General features: G+C 36.4%; 2 protein-coding genes across 4 annotated transcripts in view; one reads left to right on the top strand and one right to left on the bottom strand.

Annotated features, from left to right (window-relative positions):
- KAT2B (lysine acetyltransferase 2B) overlaps window positions 1-15,746 on the top strand; it is a 47,526-nt gene extending 31,780 nt beyond the window's left edge. Inside the window, exons 11-18 of one of the 2 annotated variants that reach the window (XM_067291515.1) lie at window positions 470-596; window positions 3,796-3,906; window positions 5,611-5,754; window positions 7,402-7,516; window positions 8,267-8,303; window positions 8,565-8,628; window positions 8,726-8,810; window positions 13,784-15,746. In XM_067291515.1, the coding sequence (XP_067147616.1) occupies window positions 470-596; window positions 3,796-3,906; window positions 5,611-5,754; window positions 7,402-7,516; window positions 8,267-8,303; window positions 8,565-8,628; window positions 8,726-8,810; window positions 13,784-13,977 (877 nt within the window). In that variant the 3' untranslated portion in view covers window positions 13,978-15,746. The remainder of the gene's footprint in view (window positions 1-469; window positions 597-3,795; window positions 3,907-5,610; window positions 5,755-7,401; window positions 7,517-8,266; window positions 8,304-8,564; window positions 8,629-8,725; window positions 8,811-13,783) is intronic. The other variant, XM_067291516.1, reaches the window with a different exon arrangement.
- A 1,283-nt stretch (window positions 15,747-17,029) lies between these two features.
- Window positions 17,030-22,620, bottom strand: SGO1 (shugoshin 1). 2 transcript variants are annotated; one of them, XM_067291514.1, is made up of 9 exons: window positions 22,479-22,620; window positions 21,706-21,848; window positions 21,425-21,621; window positions 20,997-21,098; window positions 20,265-20,329; window positions 19,976-20,127; window positions 18,404-19,261; window positions 17,877-18,042; window positions 17,030-17,645 (listed from the first exon to the last, which is right to left on the bottom strand). In XM_067291514.1, exons 2-9 carry the CDS (start codon window positions 21,839-21,841, stop codon window positions 17,504-17,506), a joined length of 1,818 nt encoding a protein of 605 aa, XP_067147615.1. In that variant the 5' UTR covers window positions 21,842-21,848; window positions 22,479-22,620; the 3' UTR covers window positions 17,030-17,503. The 2 variants fall into 2 exon arrangements, with proteins under 2 accessions (XP_067147615.1, XP_013796989.2); XM_013941535.2 differs by lacking the exon at window positions 22,479-22,620 and having other exon boundaries at window positions 19,976-20,124; window positions 21,706-22,242.
- Window positions 22,621-22,862: the final 242 nt, after the last annotated feature.

Genomic DNA, 22,862 nt, shown 5'->3' with positions numbered 1-22,862 from the left:
ATTAGAAATACAAAATATAATTTCTTGCTTGTTGGAGACTGATTGCTATACAGAGTACAGGAATCTCTTAGAAAGGGCTTTCTATCCTGCAACTCCATTAATATCTAATTTAGGATAAAGTCATGCAGAGAACTGCGCAATGGTATAGCTGTTAGCAACAGAGTCAATGAAAGCAATATAACTCTTTCTTTATTGGTATTACCCTAGTATCTAGGAGTATTTGGCAAGGCCAGGACTTTATTGCACTAATGTTATTAAAAGACAGAGTTAATGATGAGTTTTACAGTAAATTCAAAGCATGATGGTAAAACAGTAGCTCTTCTATAGATACAAGCAGCTAACTTAACAGAGACATACACAATTGTCTTAGCATTACAGAAAAAAGTGAATAAAGTTTCTGAAAAAAGAGAAAATGACACATCCGTGCTACTTGCATGAACTAAAGTGGCTGTTATTTTTGTCTACTCAGGAAACACAAGACCCTTGCATTAATAAAAGATGGTCGTGTTATTGGTGGTATCTGCTTCCGGATGTTCCCCTCTCAAGGATTTACGGAGATTGTTTTCTGTGCTGTGACTTCAAATGAGCAAGTCAAGGTAAAAACAATTCTACAACTAGAGTTTATTAAGTATATTTCAGTTCTCACCAATGCATATGCTCCTAATTTTGTTAGTCATATTGAATATGTTGTTGAGTATTGCTGAACAGAAGTAGAATTTGAAAGACGCAGTGACTCTGAATATACTGTGCACTAACTGAACATATCTGCGGACTTAGAAACGTCAGTGTAATAGGATTAATTGTAATAATAAAAAAAAATCTTCCTCAACACAAAAATAGTGTTCAATTATCTCCCATTCTTGGACTACTCACTCCTCTGTCTTCAGCAATTGCCTCTCAGTATAGTGTAACACCTCATAGTTGACTGAAATAAGTATTGATTGTGTGTGACAGTAATTTATATTAAACTACTTTGTGATGTTAAATGACTTCAGTGAAAATGAGATATCAAAAAAAAAATTAGATATACTTTTGCATCTCAGAATAAGCACACACACCATTCTATAAACTCTCTTGAGTTCAATTTTGCAAAATGTTCTCAAAGTGTTGAGAAGTGGCTGTTATGTTGAAAGAATGTAGAGCACTAAATATAGGAGGAAATGTTCGCTCCCCCCTCCCCGGCCGAGGACTGCAGGTAGATCTAACTTTGACTATTTGATTCAGGATTTTGCCTTTAGATGGTGCTATGTATTTTTCAGTTGAAACTGGTGCAGCTGAGGTGTGGATTAATTCAGAGTTTGTAACAGTTGAATGTGCAGAAATTGTGTGCTCTGTTTTGAAGCAAAGAGCTCTGGATGTGGAAGTGTAACACAGTGGGAGTTGAAAGTCTGTGACAACTTTTAGTACTTCTGTTATAATTGATTTTATTAAACTTCAGTGCTAGAGAGAAACACTCATGTACTTAGCAGTGGCCTATCATAAAAGCAACCAGTGTTTTAGCAAATGTGAACAATAATAGAACATTCGTTAGGTATGTCTATTCTAAGCCTAAATCATTCATGAAAGGTGTTTTCTTATACTAAAACAACCAACCGCACTGCAGAAGTTAAACTGTGTGTTGTAGTTCTCTAGGGTAACCTTTCAGAATGTAATACAGCAAACAAAGGACTCTTCAGAGTGCCTAAGTTGCATATATGTACAAGCATCTTAATGCACAATTTCTTCTGTTACACTTTGGGGTGCCTCATCGCATGTGCATTTCAGGTGACTATTTCTGAAAACTGGCCTTCCCACATTCCTTTTTGAGCAAGGTGGCCCCTATCAGCAGGTAATTGAGGAAAAAGTAAATGTTCACAGATGGGTCTCACTGCCTACTCTTGGTGGAAAGAACTTCATATTTTAATTCAATGTGAGGCTGGGCTAAGGAAGATGGGTACTGTTTTGCTTTACAGTTAATCTTTAAAAGCTGAAGTGGCTTCAAGGTAGTTTGACCCCATGTTATAAAATTATTTTAAATTTTACTGTACATGACTTAGTTTCCCTTTAGGATTATTAGACTTTGAGAAGTGTTTGTGCAGATGAATAAACTCTGGGAAAGCTATAAAAATGATAGATCAACAGAAAATGTTTGAACTAATTATCGTAATTGCTGGAATTTCTGTGAGGCACAAAGTTGACATTTGTTATCAGAGGTTAGATGCTTGAGAATTACTGGAATGTATTGCAGTGTTTCAGGTGTAAATAAAATGCCAGTCTCATACACGATTCCTTTCATCCCATTGATGAGAGGAAAATAAAGAACTTGGCTAGCTCATGTACTTCTAGTTTGAATTTAAGGAAAACAGTTTTCATAAAAAAAAAAAAAAAGTCATTTCGGAGTTTGTCCTCTTTAAAGAATTCTTGAGAACTTGAGTTTGCAGTTAGAAGGTCCCTTCAGATCTTGAGCACTTCTGAGTTCTAGGAAATGCTGTGCCACTTAACTCGCCATCAGGTGTCAAGCCACTTCTTTGTATTGGATACCATGCATGATGTGTGCCGCTTTGACAAGTGAAACATATGGCTTTTAATGGCTTCCTTAAGTTAGATATATGAGATCCTCATTTTGACTATCTGAATGACAGATGCTCAAAACACTAGCTGGAAAGGAAAGATTAATGCACAAATTTTGTACATAGAGTGGTAGGTTTTTCAAGAGTGTGTCATCATTATTTATTTATTTTTTTTTAATTCAGCTTCCAGCACTTACTTAACTTGGTTTTATCTGATTGTTTCCAGCTTTGAGGCTATTAAATTGTGAATCAGAATTATGTATTTTCTAATTTATTTTTCTGTCTTATGTACATAAGTAAAAAATTTTCCCAGCATTCAAGAAAAGAGTACCCAAAAGCATTCTGTGTATGTTTCTGTAAGTATCCAATTATTGTCCATGATGTTAACAATTGGAACATGTGCAGGAACAGCACATTTTTATGGGCTTTCCTGTCTGTTTTACATTTCCTCATCTTGAAGCAGAAGGGGAGAACTATAGCTTACTTGGAAATGTGAATAAGTGGAACCTTCTATTTACTTTGGGACTAAATGAAAATGGGAATTATTCCTGTGTGCAGTCAGAAGGCATTTATTTGTTTGTGGACTTAATAATTTTCTGCTTCTTATTATGGTAATAACTGTTTCAGTATTCCCTTTTATGCCTTATGATAAGATTATAAAATCTTTGAGGCAGAGGCTATTTCTGTTACAGGTGTAAAGAAGTTAATAAGATAGAGGCCTCATCTCAGACTGGGGTTCTTCTAGAAGCAATTGTTTTGGCATTCCCACTGCCTTGTAATTTTGAAATGATATGGCTAAGAAAGAATGCCCTCATATTAAAACATATGTAGTTTTGTTAACGGTGAAATATGTCATCATAAATAGTTGATATTTAAGTTAAAAGACAAAAAACTGTGTTTACCTTGAAGTACAACTTCCAGAGCAACATACCTCTTTAGAGTCACACTATACCCATAGAGAGAGTCCGGACTGTGGTCTCTTTTAGATTAAAAAGGAATCAGAAACTAGAAGCTGTGACATTTTGTGTTTCCTGATGGGTGATAAAGATACCCTTCTAAGGCTGAAAACAGTTTGATCTTGGGTACACCTCACTAAGTTATTACCAGAAGATCTTTAGAATAGGATTTAGAGGAAAGACTGTGTTTTGAAATCCCTGTAATATGTAATAACCCTTGGTCCACAGCTTCTAACGTGTACAAACCCAAAAGGTTTCATAATAGCTTTTTCCTCATGTATTTCACACAGGGTTATGGAACTCACCTAATGAATCATCTGAAGGAATACCACATTAAACACAACATTCTCAGCTTCCTCACATATGCAGATGAATATGCTATTGGCTACTTCAAAAAACAAGTAAGTCAATCTAAGAAATAGCTTGATGTGAGAAGTAAACATCTAGTAATGATGAGCTAAGCAACTTGGCACACTGAAGAATACACTTGGCATACTGGATAAAATGCATAGTGTGATTTTGTGTGTAAGATGTATTTTTTTTTTAACCTACAAAACATGCTCCGTGTTTATCTAGTATGGTATTGGCTTCTAATAAATTTTATTTTGAGGGAATCTTATGACTGTAAGTGTACTGTATAGCCTGTAATTTGTCAAGTCTTAACAACACAGTAAAATATGACTAGGCTGCCTCTGGACTTTCTCCATTCACTTCCTTCACTGATTCTGGAAGAAGCATAAGGTTGGACCAGACATACTGTCTACAGGCTAGAACTTACCTATCTTGTGCTCACAGCTGCTCGTGATTTGAATCATGAGGTTCAAGTTCAGGAAAGAGTGTGATGTCTAATCTGTCAAATAGATTCAGTAGATTAAATAGATATCAACTACCTGGTTGGAGGGTACAGTGAAGATGGAGCCAGACTCTTCAGAGGTGTACAGCAGTAGAACTAGAGGTGGTGGACACAAGTTGGATTGTGTGAAATTCCAATTAGGTATAAGGAGATTTTATATATATATATATATATATATATATATATATATATATATATATATATTTAAACCATGAGGGTGGGGAAATACTGGAAGACATTGCCTGGAGAAGTTGTGGAATCTCTGTCCTGAGAAGTGCTCAAGCCTGGGCTGGACACGGCCCGGAGAAACCTGATGTGATAAGACCCGCTCTGAACAGTGTGTGGGACTAGATGACCTCTGGAGGTCTCTTCCAACCTCAACATTCTGTGATTCTATGAATATAACTAGTACAACTCATTCTTTGCACATTCAAAATAAATAAAAGATAGGTTTGTTTTCTGCTCTCAGATCAGTGCAGACAGACCCTTTTCACCTCTGAAATATCCCTTCCCCAATCTGAAAGTTGCTTAGTCTCCATGTACATTTGGTTGCAGAAATGAAGCCTTTGATGGTAAATTGTAATGCAGAAGTATTGGTTGGGTTTCTGATTTTGACTGAGGTCTCATAGATACCACTACAACAAAAGAATAAAACGCAGCCATGGTGTGAGTCCTAATCTGCTTTTTTTTTTTTTTTGTCTTGGTTAATACTTTGGGGAGTTTTTTTGTTTTGTTTTTTTCTTTTCATTTACCTTTTGAACTACACAAGACTCTAATATAACCTTTGGAACTTTTCTTAGGGTCTGGTATCTTATTTTTTCACTTCAAATACAAATGTAAAAAATGTCATTGTTCTTTCTGGCTCTGATATAGCTGTAATCTTTGGACAAAGGTCTCATTGACTTCAACAGAGGCTCTCCTTAACTGACAGCTACAGTACTGGCATCTTTTAATATTAAAATATAAAATTATTGGAAAACTCCAGGAAATTTGTCTGGAGTAAAAATCTTTTCCTCCATCTCTTTACGTCCTTTCTCCCCTTCCTCTTCCTATGCCTATAAGCAATTAACTATTATATCAAGTGACTCTGTTAAGAAGGTGTTTGCAATACTGTAAACCATGGTTTGTAACTTTTTCCATCATATCGTCTGTATTTTAATGTTATGATGTTGTAAATCTTCCTAGTTTTTCATTTCAAACTGATATAAAAAGAAAATGGCATCATGACAGATTACGTTTATTTTTTCTGCAGGGTTTCTCCAAAGATATTAAAGTACCAAAAGCAAAATATGTTGGCTACATCAAAGATTATGAAGGTGCCACGTTAATGGGATGTGAATTAAATCCAAGGATTCCCTACACAGAGTTTTCTGTCATCATTAAAAAGCAAAAAGAGGTAAAGGCCGAAATGAAGAACTGAACAATATCATCAACAGACATTTCCAAAATCACACATTTAAGATGATTTCTTAGTTTTAAAATGGTTCAGTCAGTGTTAGATTACATCTTTGCTTTGGTACTTAAAACATTAGATGGTATATTTTTATTAATTAGAGTAGTTCTTTTAGTCAAGTCTCCGTGCCATAATTTTTGCAGTTGAAGCATTAAATTCTACTTTTTTAGCTTTACCATAACAGAAATGTGGAAAAGCACTGATATTTTGAGCAGTATATAATAACTGAATGTATTCATTTTAGATGATAGCTAAGCAAAACTTTGTGAGATTTTTTTTTTGATTTACTCTGCAGCTTTCTAAAATTTTTTTTTCCAATCACTGTAGTGTTCATTAAAGGTGACCTTTGAATAGAGTGTTTGTACCACATGTCCTGTGCTTACCCGAAAGAAAGGTTTTATTGATTTATTTATGCAAGTAATGCAAAAATCAGGCATTGTCTTACATTCCAGGCTGTCAATTTTCAGGTTAATGTGGTATGTCCTTTACTTAGCCCACCATAGTTTTCCATATAAAAAAGGCAGTTTATTAGCAGAATAATAATGAAGAAATTTCCTGCTTTGTTTAAACACCCTCCTGGGTATTGAAAAAAATATAAATTACAAGGGTAACTTTTTCTTTCAAGGTTCATCTAATCTCACTATTTCTTTCTTTCTTTTTTTTTTAAAAAGCTTCTTTATCAAACAATCATTTTCCTTCTAATAGAACTATATGGCCCATGCTGCAGAAGGAAAAACTGTCTGAGGGCTATGCATTTTTTAGGTCACAAAAACTTCTTACTTTCACTCATTGGGAAAGTATTGGTCAGTAATGTCCATATAGCACAAGTCATTTTTCCCCTCTCATTTCTGCTTGGTTGGGTTGGGTTATTCTTCAGATCCCAGCCTGCTGCGGGACCTGTCACCTTTCCCTTGGGGAAGGAATGTTGTGGAGGGAAAAACAGACTTGTCTCTTCATACTGCGTGTTAGTCTGTTACAGAGGCTCAGCTGAGGCGGGCTCAACTGCAGCAATACCGTTCTAGGCCCAAACCATTGGTGTGTCACTTCTGAAAATGTGATTTAAGAACTTAAGTTAGTTTTGAAGATTGTGGCTCTGGGGCAGCTTTATTAGTATATGCTGTTTTGCGGTCTTCACGCTCTGATTTGGTGGACTCTCCATATTGTTCCAAAGCAACTGAAAACATCCCACTTGGCAGTAAAGTGCCTTGCTCCTCCAGAGATCCCATGTCCACCAATGTTAGAAAGAAAGCTATTATTATACAGTGATCTATGATTACTATTGTATCGTCTCTGAGAAGAAATATATACTCCTTGAAGTGTCTATTAGAGTTGCCCATTTGATACCCAGACTACAGATCGGAGGGGTTATTTTTTCTGCTAGCCTCGTCTCCAGAATCAGTGTTTGGCCAGGTGGCTCATTGCTGTTACTCATCAACTTTAGTGGGAGCCTTGGATGTACAGACTATAAGATCAAAATGCTAGTGTGTTTCTGTTCATCGCATTTTTGTATTAATCCTCTGTGGTTCACCTTTTAGCAAACTCTGTGTCTTGCCTCAAGCTCTTTCTTGTTTCTCTGCTTCGTTATTACAGATAATTAAAAAGCTGATAGAAAGGAAACAAGCTCAGATTCGAAAAGTCTACCCTGGCCTTTCTTGCTTCAAAGATGGAGTACGACAGATTCCTATAGAAAGCATTCCTGGAATTAGTATGTATCAACATGTTTTAATGTAGAGCAGAAGTAGAACAGCCCAAGAAAGGTTGAAGACTAGAAACACTAATATAGCCATGTATTGCTTTTTGATGATATAATTGTTTTGATCTGTTAATTTGATTTCTGTGAAGATTGTTATGTTTCTACTGTAATTACTGTCTTCAGGACTTCCCCAAGGCATCCCAGGCTAGTGTTCTTTTATGTACACGTTTAATTTTGTTTATATGTGATGCCTCTCTGTTTTGTATCACAGTATAGTCAGCAATTTCCCTCTGGCACCACTGTTATGCACTGTTATGTACAGGGATGAATTCTGTGCTAAATATGGACCTATTTGGAATAGGACAAAACAGAATTAAAATTTAAGTATCATCTTTTTTTTCATCTCTCTCTTCTGCAATTTATTCTATGTCCCTATGGAAACATATAAGAGAACTTCAACATCACTTATCTTTACAAAGGTTGTAATAAAATATATATTGAATTATTTTAAAAAAATGTGTGTTTCCTGTAGGAATATTTTAGAATCTCTTGCAGTAGTCTGAAGAAAGGGTCATGTAGGAAATGAAATAGGCCTGGAAGCTAGATTGCTGTGGTTTTTATTAGGATTAGCTTTTATTAAAACAAACCAATTTTGTTTTGTGGCAGTGCTGAAATGGCTTATCTTTTTAGAGTTGCATTAACTCGGTTAACGCTTTGACCTCCTGTAGTTCTTGTATAATCTTTAATGTTTTTGGTGTACAGGAGAGACTGGCTGGAAACCAAGTGGAAAGGAGAGAGGGTAAGTGCTGCACAAAGAAAAGTGATGAAGCAGTTTTGAGACTTTGAGAAATGTCTTAAATGACTTTGAGAAAAGTCGTTTGAAATTTCCTTCCATCCATTGGAAAACAGAGATAAATAATCTGCAATGAATGAGCTCTTAAGTGTTTTTTTTGTTTTGTTTTCATAAAATGCTTGAATTGTTGGAGTTGCTTTTAGGTAAGGGGCACACTATGGAATGAAGTTTCAAACTAATCTTTTCATATTAATATTTTCTTTCAAGTAAAGAGCCCAAGGATCCAGATCAGCTTTACAGCACATTAAAAACCATCCTGCAGCAGGTGAAGGTGAGTGGTAGTTCTACTTTACCTTCTGTAAAGATTTTTAAATGATTTATAATATAGAGTTTCCATATTAGATACCTTACTTTTTTCTTTACCAAAGAGCCATCAAAGCGCTTGGCCCTTCATGGAACCTGTGAAGAAAACAGAAGCTCCTGGATATTATGAAGTTATAAGGTTTCCCATGGGTAATGACATTAACATTTTTTAAGTATAGAGTTTAAAAATCTTTATAGCTGGAGACTTAGCAGACAAGTAGCAATCTTATTGTTTCATATGTTAAAAGATATATTACTTGCAGCTCTGAAGTGCCAAGAATACAATGCTGTCATTTGAAATTTATGAGTATTTTGTGACCTTTGTGAAGCATTTATGGTATATACATGTGAAATCTTAGTATACCCTAGAGAGTCCTGGCAAGCTCTTAAACAATGCAGTCAGAAACTTTTGGGATTGAGCTAGTTTATGTATGTGAGCTATAAGAATATGTTCTTTTGTGTGGTAACTGGTCATTGCAGAGCCTATTGATAGGCTAAAAAATCTTGAGGCAAACTTTCAGGAATACCTGAGTGTTTGGATTGCTTTGAAAGGGTATTTAAGCTTCCTAAATCACATAGAGGAAACCTTTTCAAAAGTACCAGGTATTCTAATTAACACTTAATGTAGAGTTCACTTCAAATGAAGTTTAGCAAAGTGCTTCATGCAACTGATTATAAGAACCTGTTTTATAACTTTGAGCTTTATTTTGGATCTGGTAAAGGTGTCTGTATCCTTTCCTTTTTTTTTTTTTTTTTAAATCATACAGCTATTGTTTATACAGTATTACTTGCAAAGGGAAGTGCACAAACACTAATAATGTTTTTCTTTGCTTTTGACTGGTGTGTCATATAATTTATATGATGATTCAGTGTGGTCCTAAACAGATGCTTGTTTCAATTTGTATTGTGACTGATTTAAAACTGAATCCTGGTATTTCTTCATTGTTTATGTAATACTCATCCCCATCTTTCTGATTACACTTTCTGTATTTTTAATGTTACTAGAGAATGAAATTCAAGTTCAGTGCAGATTATCATCAATCAGTTTCTCAGAGAAGGAGAGTGTTAGTAGAGTCCTTGATTGTGCCTACCAATTTGGCTTAACAGTTATTATATTCAACTAATCATTTCCAAAGAGCAGATAGATGCATACTTCATAAAAACAGCAGTCAGCTTCCTGTATCCCTGATGCAAATGTATTCTCTACCAACGAAGAAGAATAATGTTGTGCCACGACTTGGCAAAGTAGTCCTTTTCTGTTTTTCTGAGCAGAGGCTAAATGATTGTTTAATCTGAATACACCTTTCAGTGGTTATGAAGAACTTGCTGCCTGGGTTGGCAAGCCCAAAGTAGAAGTATTGTCTGTACTTTTTTTGCCCAGAGGGGCAAGGGGGTGAGGCAGGGGGTAGAAGCAGCTCTCATTTTAGGATTAAGCTGAGGTCTTTGTTTTGGTTTTCCTTTATTTTTTCAACTAAGGAACCCAGTGCAACTAACCCACATGTTGATTCATGATCAGCTGCTGCTTTCTTTCTGCTCTCATTACCAGCATACTGATATTGTACAAAAATCCCTGACGTAATTTCAATTAAAAAGAAACAGCATTGTTTTTTTTCTTGTGCTATCGAATACAAAACCTAACTTTTGTCTTTACATTTCTGTACAGACTAAATGGTAGGATGTTTGCGAGGTATGGCTGTAAGTTTTTTAACTACCTCCTAAGGTCACCTCTCATGTATGTAGGGCTTTTTTTTTCCTCCTGTTTTGTTAAGTGCTCCTGCAGCTTATTATTTTCAGAAGTACTGTTTTTTTTCCCTTGTTCATCTGTGATACGAAAGCCATATGGTCAAGTGGGAGATGGAGCCAAACTCTCCCTGTAGTCAGTGGAGAGGGATTTAACTGACCAGCCAGCCAGTGTCTGCTTTACAGTGAGCTGAGCAGCTCTCTAGATTCCATACTGTGATTAGGCTTTGGACATACAGTTCATATGTAGGCACTTAAATTTGAGACTTAATGGGAGCTGAATCTCATCTAGAGTTTCTTCCTTACAGCTGTAACAGTGTGCTGTGAGGCTTCATCAGACAAGCGTATTATGGCAAAACGTATAGTTTTGTCATATAAACATTTTTCTCAAAAAATAGATTCAGATAATTTTAAGGGAAACAAATGTTTAGCTAGACATTCAAATGATGAAAAGCATTGTGTGATTTAAGCATAGACTTGATGCAACTGTTTCACAATGCTTGAACTTTTTTGGCACACACAAGTTGCACTCATTTAACTACATCAATGCAGTCCCTTGCAGCAAGCCCCTTTATGATGATTTAGGAATGTCAAGTGGTTTTGTGTATGTTGATGATAAGGCATCTACTTAAATCAATTACTCCTAATCTGATTTAAATGTCCATACACGGAGTTTCTGAACAAACTTAATGAGTACAAACTTAATGAGGTTTTTCAGTTGGTAAGGCTTAACCATTCCCACTCAGAAGATTTAACTCTCAGCAGTTGGCTATTCATATAGCATGTCACTTTGGCGACTTTGAGCTTCTGGTTCTGTGTAAAGCAGGAGTGAAGCAGGATGAGACTAAAGTAGAAATCTCTTCATGTATTCAATGACAAATACCTCATTAAATGCCCAGAAATAATCCCTAAATTCTGCTCAAAATTTGGAGTTGTAATACAGTGTTTTTCATTTTGGTTCTTGGGATTCCAGGGAATGCTTCCAAAGGTCTGTAACTAAGACAAGGGGCCCTGCAAAATGAAAGGTGAAGAACCTTTGTTTTAATATGTTGTTTTCATATTAAAGTGTTATTTTCCTATTATGCTTACATGCACTCAAATTGGCTCTGGTATATTACCATAATTTTGCATTATTCTCTTGCATATTCCAACTTAACATATATGATAAATGCTTGAAAAATTGGTGACACATTAGCATTGACTTATTTAAAACATTTTTTTGCTACTGAGAGCTAGTGTCACATTCAAATGGTTTTTTTTTCTCCTAAGCAGTAAATGACGTATTGGAGGAGTCATTAATTGTGATTTTATTTTTCTTCAATAATGGCAATGTGAGATCTGAAATCACTGCATTAGTATTTCCCAAATGCTAGTACCTTGATGAGCTTTATTCAAAAGCTAAATAGAAATGCTTTTAGGCCAAGTACAAAAATGCTTCCAAACAGTTCTTGTAGAGATGGAACTGAGCAATTCGATAAGAACCTGAAAAGGTGCGTGTGGTTTATGAATCTGTTTTCTCAAGTGTTCAGTGTTGTTGTTTTTTTTCTTTATGAAGTACATGGAATGTTTAGCAAAAGAAATCAGATTAATCTGGGAATTTTAGTATCTAAGCAGTTTCATACTTTCCTAAACAGATGTTTGCTTTTCACATTTTGCTTAGATACTTGAAATCCTAGCTCACTATATCTATCACTATAATACCTTGACCTACATAAACATTATTGGTTCTAATTAGAAGAGGCCTAGCTGTATACTAACTGTATATGCCAGTAAAGAACTTCTGTTTTAATTACGTATTTTACTCTATAGGAATAGAGGCTTATTAATCAACTCTTACTTAAGGCAAATCTATTAGCAACATGGCATACTAGAATACATTCTGCAGAAGTCAGAGTCTGTCCTAATGGAAAATGAGGGAGGAGCTCAAGAATATTTTTTCTCAAAGTACTACCAAGAGCAATAAGCCTTCAGCTGCAAAGCAGTAAACAAATTCACTGTACCAGGTTACAGAATGACAATAACCAAGTATCAACTGAGAATTTTTGGCTTGTTATTAACCTTAAAAAAAAATTTTTTTTAGACTGCCCTTGCTTTTGCAAAACACTGTGTAACACTAGGGAATAGCAAATTATATATCACTGGAAGAGGTATTTGAGAGTATCCAGCAAAGTAAAAGATTTTCTTTTCTTAAATAATTCCCTGTTGTCATCTTGATAGTGCTTCTCCCTATTTTTCCAAATTCAAATCTTAAAAAAAAAAAAAAAAAGAAAGAAAGAAAAAAAAAAGAAAACCTTTGTAGGAAATAAAGGGACTGTCACTCTAATTTTATAGACACATCACTTTTGAAACTGTTCTATGTTCTGAGATTTAACTTCTTTCCTGTGGAGGTCTTTAGCTTCTGCTTTGCCTAGAGTGCTTGTTGGCAGTAAGACTTTTCTATTTTAGATATTTCTGTTAAGATTCACAAAGGTGCTGCTGAAGCCCAGACTCAAATACTGCTAAGAAATAGCTGTTAGAGCATCTGAGATGAGAAATGCCAAGGCATCCAGCACACCTCCCACTTCAGGATTCCTGTACTCATTCCTAGCACTTACAGTGTAGAACAAGTTTTAAAATGCCTCGTAAGAACTACCAGGAAATGAACTGTGTGGAGAACACTGAGGTGACTTATGTATTTTATGGATGATGGATTTTAGTATAAAGGAAAACATTTTTTAAAGAATTTTTTGTAAGGAATAGTAGTTTGTATGGTACTATGAAGGTGGGAGAGATCAATTCTTATGTCACTTTCAGACAGGGATACATATCTATAACTTTGAAGCTATAACTAAAATATATGTAGATTACGGAAAAAATTAAATCTCTTCTTCAAAGCCACAAGTATTGCTTGCAGTATAGACATGTCTGCTTTCTGCTGTTTGCGCTGAAGCAAGTATGTTAGTTAACTTATATCCTGAGATGTCATCTGAATTCTTTACTTACATGCTGCTAAGGCCCCTGCCAGCAGAGTTCACAATAGCTGTGCCTCACATACACAGCAATTAATACCCACAGAAAACACAAAGTGTGAGAACAGAAAAGTGATGCTTTAATCTTAAAAAAACCAAAAACAAACAAAAAAAACCTAAAAAACCCAAACCTCTGTGTGAAATAATTCTTATAGTAAAATATTGCTTAGTTTTAGGGGCTCAACCGATGCTGTTTAAGTTAGTTTTCCCATGCATTTACAAGGTATCGGGATCAAAGCTTAGATTAGGGCAATTAATAATTCCAAATCCTAGCTTTGCCATCATTTCATTTTAAATGGCAAAGTAATATAAAAGGATATTACATACACAAAATGTATGACTCAAACAGTGCTAATCTATTTTTTTCCTGTACAGATCTCAAAACAATGAGTGAACGACTCAAGAATAGGTACTACGTGTCTAAGAAATTATTCATGGCAGACTTGCAGCGAGTCTTTACAAATTGCAGAGAGTACAACCCCCCCGAGAGTGAATACTACAAATGTGCCAATATACTGGAGAAATTCTTCTACACAAAAATTAAAGAAGCTGGATTAATTGACAAGTGACACTTTGTCTTTTTTACAACCAGTCAGTGTGCCTACTTTATGGGCAAGAGAAGCCGTTATATTTTGGAGCTATGGGACTTCAACTTTTCAAGAAACTTTTGTTTAATAATTAGCACTTTTAAAAACCTTTTTAGTTTTGCAAACATATTATATTGAAGTTACAAAAATTATTTTATTAAAATGCTTTATAATGTATTTAAAATTACTGAAAATTTCTTTTGTGTGGCCATTACAGTATGTTCATAAGTTTATCAGCTACAGCCTCAAAACATGTGGGAAATTGCACATGTTTGGGAATATGAAGAAAATTCCTAGACAATGAATGTGAATGCTATAGCTTACAGTATCTATTTGAAAGTTTTTTTTTTTTCTCCAGTAAAAAAAAAAAACAGTAAGGGAAAATAACGGTTTGGGGTGAGGGTCTGAAACATTTGTTTCATTATAGTGTTGTTTTTTTTTTTTAAATAAGATTTATTTTTAAAAGAATCAGCTGGTTGAGAAGCTGTAAGAGAAAAGCAGCCACTTCTGAGAAAGAACTCCTGAAATCTTTGATAGATGCAAGTTTTTCTATTGATTTGGGGTTTTGAGAAATATTTTACCTGCAAATTGCAATCTCATAACCACTAATGAAATAAAAATTTGGTTGGATGTATAATGTCATAGTGACTTGGCTTATGCAGGACGTAAGTACACAAAATAACTTCAGAAAGTCCGGTTGGTATATATTAACTTAATTTTAATTGGCTTAGTAGGGATAAGGTTTTGATGCACTTCATGATCCACACCATTTCCTACTTTCAACTGATAAATTCTTTAGATTGTTAAAGTAGAGATAAAACAATTGTACACAAAACTAGTCAATATATGACAGCTTCTAGCTTATCTATTTCCCTCTGTGGTAAACTGGATTTTCTACCAAGCTTTATTGTAAATACTTATTAACTGTGATTATTTAGACCCAGGAACATATTAACATTTTACAACTCATGTTAGTATATCATCAAATTGAGTACATATATATATATATATATATATATATATATATAAAAAAATATTTTGCTGCTTACACTACATTTAAGAGGTACACCTAACTTCCTAATGGAGATCAGTACAGGCCTAAAAGCTGTCACTTGACATTTTCTAATTAAAGTTTATAACTGCTTTTGTGAAGAATAAATTTAACTTTTATTCTTGGTGTTTTGTATTTACAGGTGTTACACTGGTAAAGTTCAGTAGTGATAAGGTTGGAAAAAACAACCTTATGTTGTATCAAAGAATATATTCCTACAAAATGCCTGTGCAATGTTAAATTACAAGTTGATTCAGTAAGTATGTCAGAACCTACCTGGAAGCAGTGTGGTACACAAGGTATTCAAAAATGTTAACACTAGAATTGCCTCAGTGCTTCATATGAAATTAGCCTGACCTACATTTGGATCTATAACTAAGGTACAGTGAGAGAGTTGTTTTATAGCCAGTACTGGATACTATAATCCTATTTTGTAGATTGGGCCTACAGATGCACCTGTTAAGCTTGGTATCCTGTGAAACTTTGTTATTTTCAGAGTAATTTTCTTATTGTCTTTCAATCAGATTGTCTCTTCTATATTGGAACATTTGTTTCCTAATTTAAAAATTAATATTTTCATAGATACTGTGCAATAAAGTTACAGTAGGATGTGGTTTTGCAAATGCTTTAACAGCTGATGAATTTTACATTTGTAAAATTAATATATTGCACTGGTACAGAATAGTTTTAAATTATATATATATACACACACAAAACCCTATTTTTTTGGTCTCTTCTTTCACTAATTTTTACACCACATATACACTGAATTTCACAAGTGTTCAGAAAGCCTAGCAGTTCATTGGGAGCACTTAAGTCATTATGGTATGCTAAACTGAGCTGAGAATTCAGTATAAAATGCTGTGAAGAGTCCAAATAGCATCCCCAGTTTCATACTAATTGAGCTACAGTGCTCTTTCAGTGCTCTGTGACCCCAGTTGCCTTAATACCTCAAACAATTCTTTGATTTACCTATGCAAAAGCTTTGATTTTTCCTCTCACAGAACATGCTCTTTGCTTTTTTTTTTTTTGCCCACTAAAGAGCCACATATTAACACCTACAAAAGTAAAATCCTGTCTGTTTTGAGCTTATACTTACCTACCATCAACTACAGTTACTCAAAGGGTACACTTACTTTGCATGCTGTAAATAAACCCTACACCTGTCCAATACCTGACAGGTAATGACAGAGTGTGAAGAGATGTCTTTTTATCTACCAGTGAAGATGTCACATAAGGGCATACCATGAATATTTCAGAGTATAGCAAGTAACTTCCAGAAAAGGCTTAGCCTTTTTCCTAGGGCAATTCCAGGAACACCAACCAAGAGGAATTAAAAATCCTTCCTACATGCGAGAATGAACTGCAGTGATTCTTCAAACTCACTCAAGCCAAAACCAAGTCCACTTGCTTCGGGCTGTTCTGCATATCAAGTTGCCTTCTGTCCCTAAGTAAACAGCAGTTGCAAGGCTCTGTTTGCTGAAAGAGTACCTGAAAATTAAGAAATCATTCTGCCTAAGTTCCTACAGTGCTAAAGGTTTACACTCAGATTTAGAATTTTAGGGTACCAGTGATCTTATGCCTAGTGAAGTGAGATTGGCAAGACTGTTGCCCACTTAACTGTGAATGCAGCTTTCCTCTTACTGTATTCATGATGTAACCCATTTATAGTTTTTAGATGTTTTATAAATAGGGCAAAGCACTCTTTTCACAACCGTCACAGAAAGTTAGACAAGACAAAACAAATTTAAGTTGTATTGGGTTTGTTAACTCGTGCATAGCCGTCCCAACCAACTCTTAATTGCTACTTTTGAGCTCCAGCTACACAACCAAATTACTTGCTTCTGAACATGTTTATACTAAATAAAATGTGAGAGGAAGAACACTGTTTTGCAGTGTGCCTACAGCTGATGATGCTACTTAGAATATTACATTTGAAGCAGCAATAGAAGCCGTGCAAAAAGAATGCCAACCAATTCTGAGTTCCTTTCAACACTAAGACATTTATTATGAGCTTCAATATGAAACTACAACCTTGACATAAACAAGATCTGTACAAACATGATTGATTAAAAAAATCCAATGATCTTAAACACTTAAAATTCACCCATGCCCATCACTGTGACATCAAGTAGGGTATTAAAGTTATAAAATTATGTTCACTGTCTTTTCCATCAAATATTTCTGACATACCCACAGACTCATATTGCAGGAATGCCTTCTCCCAAAAAGAGTTTGAACAGAATCATCTGAATTATGAAAGTAGTTTTGTGTCTTCAATATAAAATAATATTTCATTAAAAACAAGTCTCTGCATTAAAAATGAAAAACCTTAATTTTATATTCTTAGTATTAGACACCTAGACATAACTGCATATTGTATCAGATGTTATTGTGTAACAATTTCCTGGGTAAAAATTTCCTTTCTTCATGGTTTTGTGAGTGTGACAGGAAACCTCAACGACAACCAACAAATTTCTCGTTGTATTTTGACAGAGATTCTTTTTTAACAGAATGGCGTTTAACATCTTTTTTCTGCTTGAAAATTGGAGAATTCAAGAAATACGTATCTGTAAATGGATCTCCTCTCCTAAGCTTCCTGTAAAAATAATACAGCAAGATTGAGTTTTGTTTTCCGCCCTCCATTTAAAACATTTTAACTTCCAACTAGTAAGTTCAATTTTACGTGAACTATTTCTTATTACTAACATCAGAGCCTTCTTTGAATGTTTTGTTAAGAACTTATTTGAAATTTTTAAGTAATTCCCTCAAATTCTCCATTTGATGGAGTGTCATGAACTTCATATCAACCTGAAATTAAGACACCTACCCTGCAATACTTGGTTCTTTATAGCTCACAGTAAGAGTACAGCTTCTCTTGCGTTTTGGAGCTGGAGATCCTTCGCTTTCTGGGACAACAAGCGCATTCCCAGTGAGGAGTGATGAAGCAGTGTTGGTAACATCAGAAAGACCACGAGATGGTTCAGAAGGCTCCCCTGCAAAAAAATTAAGGTATACTGTATCATTATTCATTTAAGATAATTCCAGCAAATACTGATCTTAAAAGGCAATGTCTAGGAATATACTAGACATGAAGTTAACTCTCAGCTGTACCTATTATCTCCCTCTTATTTACTCTTAATTTAATGGAAAAATGATCAACTTAAAATATTCAAGCTTTTTAATTTAATTTGCTATCAAGAAAGATAGTTAGAAGAATTAATTTAATGATTTTTACAAGATCATTCCAAGTGCATTTATGAAAGAAGCTAGATTTAAAAAGCTTAAATCCCTGAAACAATAGTGTACCTCAATAAAACATAAAAACAATAATTACAGAACAATTTCCAAACTTACTAATAGACTTGTCACTTGATTTACTGCTTTTAGTTTCTTTTTCGTTTTGGAGTTTCTGCTCACGCTGTGCCAGACATCTTTTAGATCTTGGTCTTGCATGGATTGGTGATGCATCTTTTTTGCCCACTGAACTCTTCCATTTTTTTGATTTACTCGTATAAGGTACATAGAGGCTATCATCTGAATCTTCTTCAATATTGCTTGACTCAGTGCTATCAGTTTCAGGTAAATATTCTTTGTCATCCGCACCAGTATCATCTGTGTCATTCACCTTATTTTGTCGAAAAGGTGTAACATGGACACACTCTTCAAAATGAAAGTCATAAGCATCACTGGAACCACCCAAGAAATCCAACTTTTCTCTGGAAGTCTCTTTACCCTGTCTTTTCTTTGATCTTGGTCTGGACGTATTTTTAGTCCCTTCCCGTTTCCCCTTCTGATGCTTTTCTCTCCTTACTTGAGAGTCTTCTCTGCTTTTATGCTCATGCTGTTTAAAATCAGATATGTTTTCTGAACTGAACTGGGCAGCTGCAGAATCTCTCTGCCTCAACACCAGCTCTGAACCTACCTTGTTTTTATTCAACTGAGAAATATCTGAATTTATGTTTTCTACAGTACATTTCTCTAGACTTTCCTCAAGTCTAATTTCATCCTGTTTAGAAAGCTCTCTTGTTGAATCAGGTGTTTCTGAATGGTCCAAGACACCAGTGCAAAGTTCATCATGAGTTCTCATTTTTGAATAGCGACGCCTAGTGGACACACTTTTTGGTAACATATTACCAAATCGCCTATCTTCACTTGAAGAAAGATTTTCCAACTCTGATGCTGCATTATCCAGATGGAAATCAGACGTTTGCCCTTGTAATTGAAGATGAAAATTCATATTAAGCTAAATATTTACAATCTGGAGAAGTTTTGTTCAAGTTCTGAAACTGTCAACAATTAGACTATTAGAATTTTTTCAGATTTGTGCAACCCAGTATATTGCAACCAAGATAACCTTTAAGACAGCCTCTGGAAAGCAGTTCTTAAGTATACTGCAGCTTGAGGATTTTCCTCCAAACTGCTATAGTTTGGAAAGGTTCTTCATATTTATTTATTTATATCCATTCATAAATAAATTATGATTTTTGAATTTATAAATGAATACAATTAAGTATACATGTATTTATGCTAATATTTGTAGTACTTTATATAAAATTTTCTATAGTTTATGTTTATTTTTATATTTATTTTCCTGTATATCTTTCTTCGTTAGCAGTCATTGATTGCATAAATGCTAATACACCTGTAAGGATGAATTTACTCTGCTGAGCAGTTTGGTAGATAATGAAACTAGATTGCAGGCATACAAAAGACATTTTCGAATTCTTTCTGCATTTTGCTAGGCATCTTCGTTCAAAAAGTTTACCTTTTGCTGACATTAACATCGACACTTTACAATAACAAGTGAAAATTATTTCATAATTACTTTAAAAGCAGTAATTATATTTTAAACTTATACTCACTTTTTTTTTTAAAAAAAAAAGTTCAAAATGGAATAATGTCTGATTTCTACTTAGATTTAGGTACCTTTGTCTGGAACTAGTTTGATTAAGGAAATGGTATTCTCAGATTCCTGGCAGATCTCTGACACAGAATGAGCTGGCTCATTTCCATCACTATCAGCCTCCATCTCCCTTCGAAGTATACAGTTATCTCCATTAGCAAATGGTGAACGCCTTCTTTAAAAGAAAAAAAATAAAATCAAATAGGACAATGAATTACTTATGTTACATTGGATTTCTTCCCCTTTCTAGTCAGAAAACTTTACTGTTACCATTTTTTCAAACATAAATATGCATTAACAAAAGATACTCACACAGAACATATTTGTCCTATGACACCAGAATTATTTTCAAGCACTGAAGAAAACCCGCTCTGGTTCTGTCAACAAAATAGATCTTACTGTGATTAAACAGCTGAAGCACGTGTGCACCATATACAAATTTTAGACAGGAGCTAAGTTACACACAGAAGGGCCAAAGAGTCCCTTGACTGTTTTTACTTTATCTTATTTCCTAGAGACATTGCAGTTATCACTGCTTATTCAATTTCTAGTTTTTTTATTTGCTTAATACTGGCCAGTGAATTCCAAAGGAAAGTAAAAATTTCAAAGTTGGTTACGTTCCAAGATCAGCAATACCTCCTGATCTCTTCAACACTTGCACAGGCAGCAACCAGTTGGCAAACGCACAGAAGTGTTGTGTAATCTCACATACTCAGCTCCAGCAAGTCAACGCGTACTACCAGACCAGTCAAACAGCGGATGCAGGAAGGAACCATGAGGAAGACACAGGGGACACGAGACACAAAGCCACAGAAAATCAGGGTGCCTCACTCACTTCATTAATAGAGTCGCGGTCCCACTAACAGCCTATTATACACCACCACAGTGGGACCCTGTCTCATACTGGGAAACGTAGGACCAATCTTGCATTCAAACTAAAGCTCAGATCTCAAAAATTGTGTGTATGTATGCTGGAGGAGAAGGGGAATAGGGTAAAGAGAATAATTAACGAGGAGTCCCCCACACAGAGGAAAAGGTACTTACATCTGTGGAACACAAATTCTTTGCTGGGCCAAGGAGATCAACTGAGTCCAGTAAATTCTGAGAAACTTTTGAAATGATCTCATTCAAGGCTGACAGTCGAGTCTAACAGAGAAAGAAGGCAAATAATATTTGCTACTGTTACATTCAACTACCCATGTAATATCCTCTCTGCAGTATTATAGCTAAACATGTATCTGGTATCTTCAACTGTGCTAAAAATACACAGAGCATAGATTTTGCTTACAGAAGAAAGTGTAACCAAAAATTATATAGTTACTGATCAGACCAGATGAAAATACAAGAAACCTATCAAGTATATCAAGTTAGTTTTTCATGAAATATTGAAATTCATAAAGATACCAGAGGATTATTTAGGGTAGATTCTGATGTGCAGCTTCATTGAATTATAAAGATATTATAAAAAATACCTCAGCAGATCGCTGTGCTTGCTCAAACTTAAGTTTCCTTCGTAAATCAAACATCTGAACCTTCAGACCTTGATACTCTTCCCTTAAATGAAGAATGGTAGTTTGGGCTTCCCTCAGTTTGAGCTTTTCTTCTTGTAATGCCAGAGCTAGAGCTCTGTTATTTGCTTGGATACTCTTCATTTGCATGGAGCTGTTGGCTGCAACAAAAAAGTATTTCAACTTGGTTTAAAAAAAAAAAAAAACTTATGAAGATTGAGATTTAAAATATTTAAGTATCTTACTTGCTATTTTGCACTTCACATTCGAGATCTGGTTAATTTTACCCAACCTTAACCATTTCTGATTTCTTTTCTCTTTCATTCGTTCTTTTATATCACTCAGACTGTCTTTGAAGGGCTTTTTCAAGTGTTCAGCCATCTTTTACCTTTCGAAATAAAAAGGACAAATAACTCAGTAAGCTGGTGTAGTATAGTACTCCCCAACACAAAGGAAAGCGCACAGAAAAGCAACAGAAAAGCTCGTGGTGCTTTTTAGATGTGTGTGCATACATAAAAGAGACCAACAAATGCAGGAACCACACAGAAATGGTCATTTTCAATTCAATTTTGGCCGAATGGCTATCGTCACGATCACCGACTACTGGAGCAACAAAGCGCGGCATGTCCGCTCCGAAGAGTGGGCTGAGGTCTCCACACGGAGCGGAGAGGCGGGCACTGAGTGGGCGGCGGCGGGCTGGAGCCGCGGGTGGGCCCGTCGCCGGGAGAGAGCAGGAGACCGCGGTGAAGGCGGCCGGCACCCGGCTCCTTCCCACGGACGGCAAGCCCCCACCCGCCCGCCCTGCCCCTCTGCGGGGGGGACGGCGACCGACCAGCCGCCTCTCCTCGGAAAGGCGCTGCCCCAAGAGGCGCCTCCCACGCGCGGCCCCGACGGAGGCGATCCCGCCCCGGCCACCGTTACCAGCCGCGGCCCGCCGTTGGCCCAGCGAGGGAAGCCCCACGGCCAGAGACCCCCCCCTTCTCCAGGCGCGGCGCGACCGGCCGGAGCCCCAGTTTGCCTGGCGATAGCAGCGGCAGCCACCGCCGCCTGTACGCTCGGTCCCGGACGGTGGCGGAGCGGCCCCGCGCGCGACCGGACCGCTGACAGTTGCGGCCGCTTCCCGCCGTTCAAAACCCGCGGCGGCGCCCTCGCATTGGCAGGGAGCAGCGCGTGGCGTCACACCACAGCGACAGCTCTCATCCGGGTCTTCTGCCAGAGCCTAGCCCTGCCCTCTGGGCGCGGCCCTCGGCGCCCCCGCCCCGCCCGCGAGGGGCGGTGCGGCCCCGCCCCCGCCGCGGCAGCCCCCGCTTGAGGCGGCCCCGGCGCGGCGCGCCCAGCCGCAGTTGTGGGGCGCTCGCGTCGAGTCGGCGTCTATTTCCTCGTCACCGGCAGCTGCCTGGGG

This window comes from Apteryx mantelli, chromosome 2 (assembly GCF_036417845.1).
Source record: "Apteryx mantelli isolate bAptMan1 chromosome 2, bAptMan1.hap1, whole genome shotgun sequence".
Lineage (NCBI taxonomy): Eukaryota > Metazoa > Chordata > Aves > Apterygiformes > Apterygidae > Apteryx > Apteryx mantelli.
Note: the sequence above shows the minus strand (reverse complement) of the source record. Positions and strands in the feature narration are given on the sequence as shown.

What these genes read in the sequence shown, in the direction of transcription:
- SGO1 (XM_067291514.1), bottom strand. Translation starts at nt 21,841, where the DNA reads ATGGCTGAACACTTGAAAAAGCCCTTCAAAGACAGTCTGAGTGATATA. An exon ending in AAGCACAGCGATCTGCTGAG is followed by an intron (nt 21,099 to 21,424) that starts GTATTTTTTATA and finishes TTTCTCTGTTAG; the next exon opens with ACTCGACTGTCAGCCTTGAA. An exon ending in ATCAAGTGACAAGTCTATTA is followed by an intron (nt 18,043 to 18,403) that starts GTAAGTTTGGAA and finishes ATTTTTTTGCAG; the next exon opens with GGGAGCCTTCTGAACCATCT.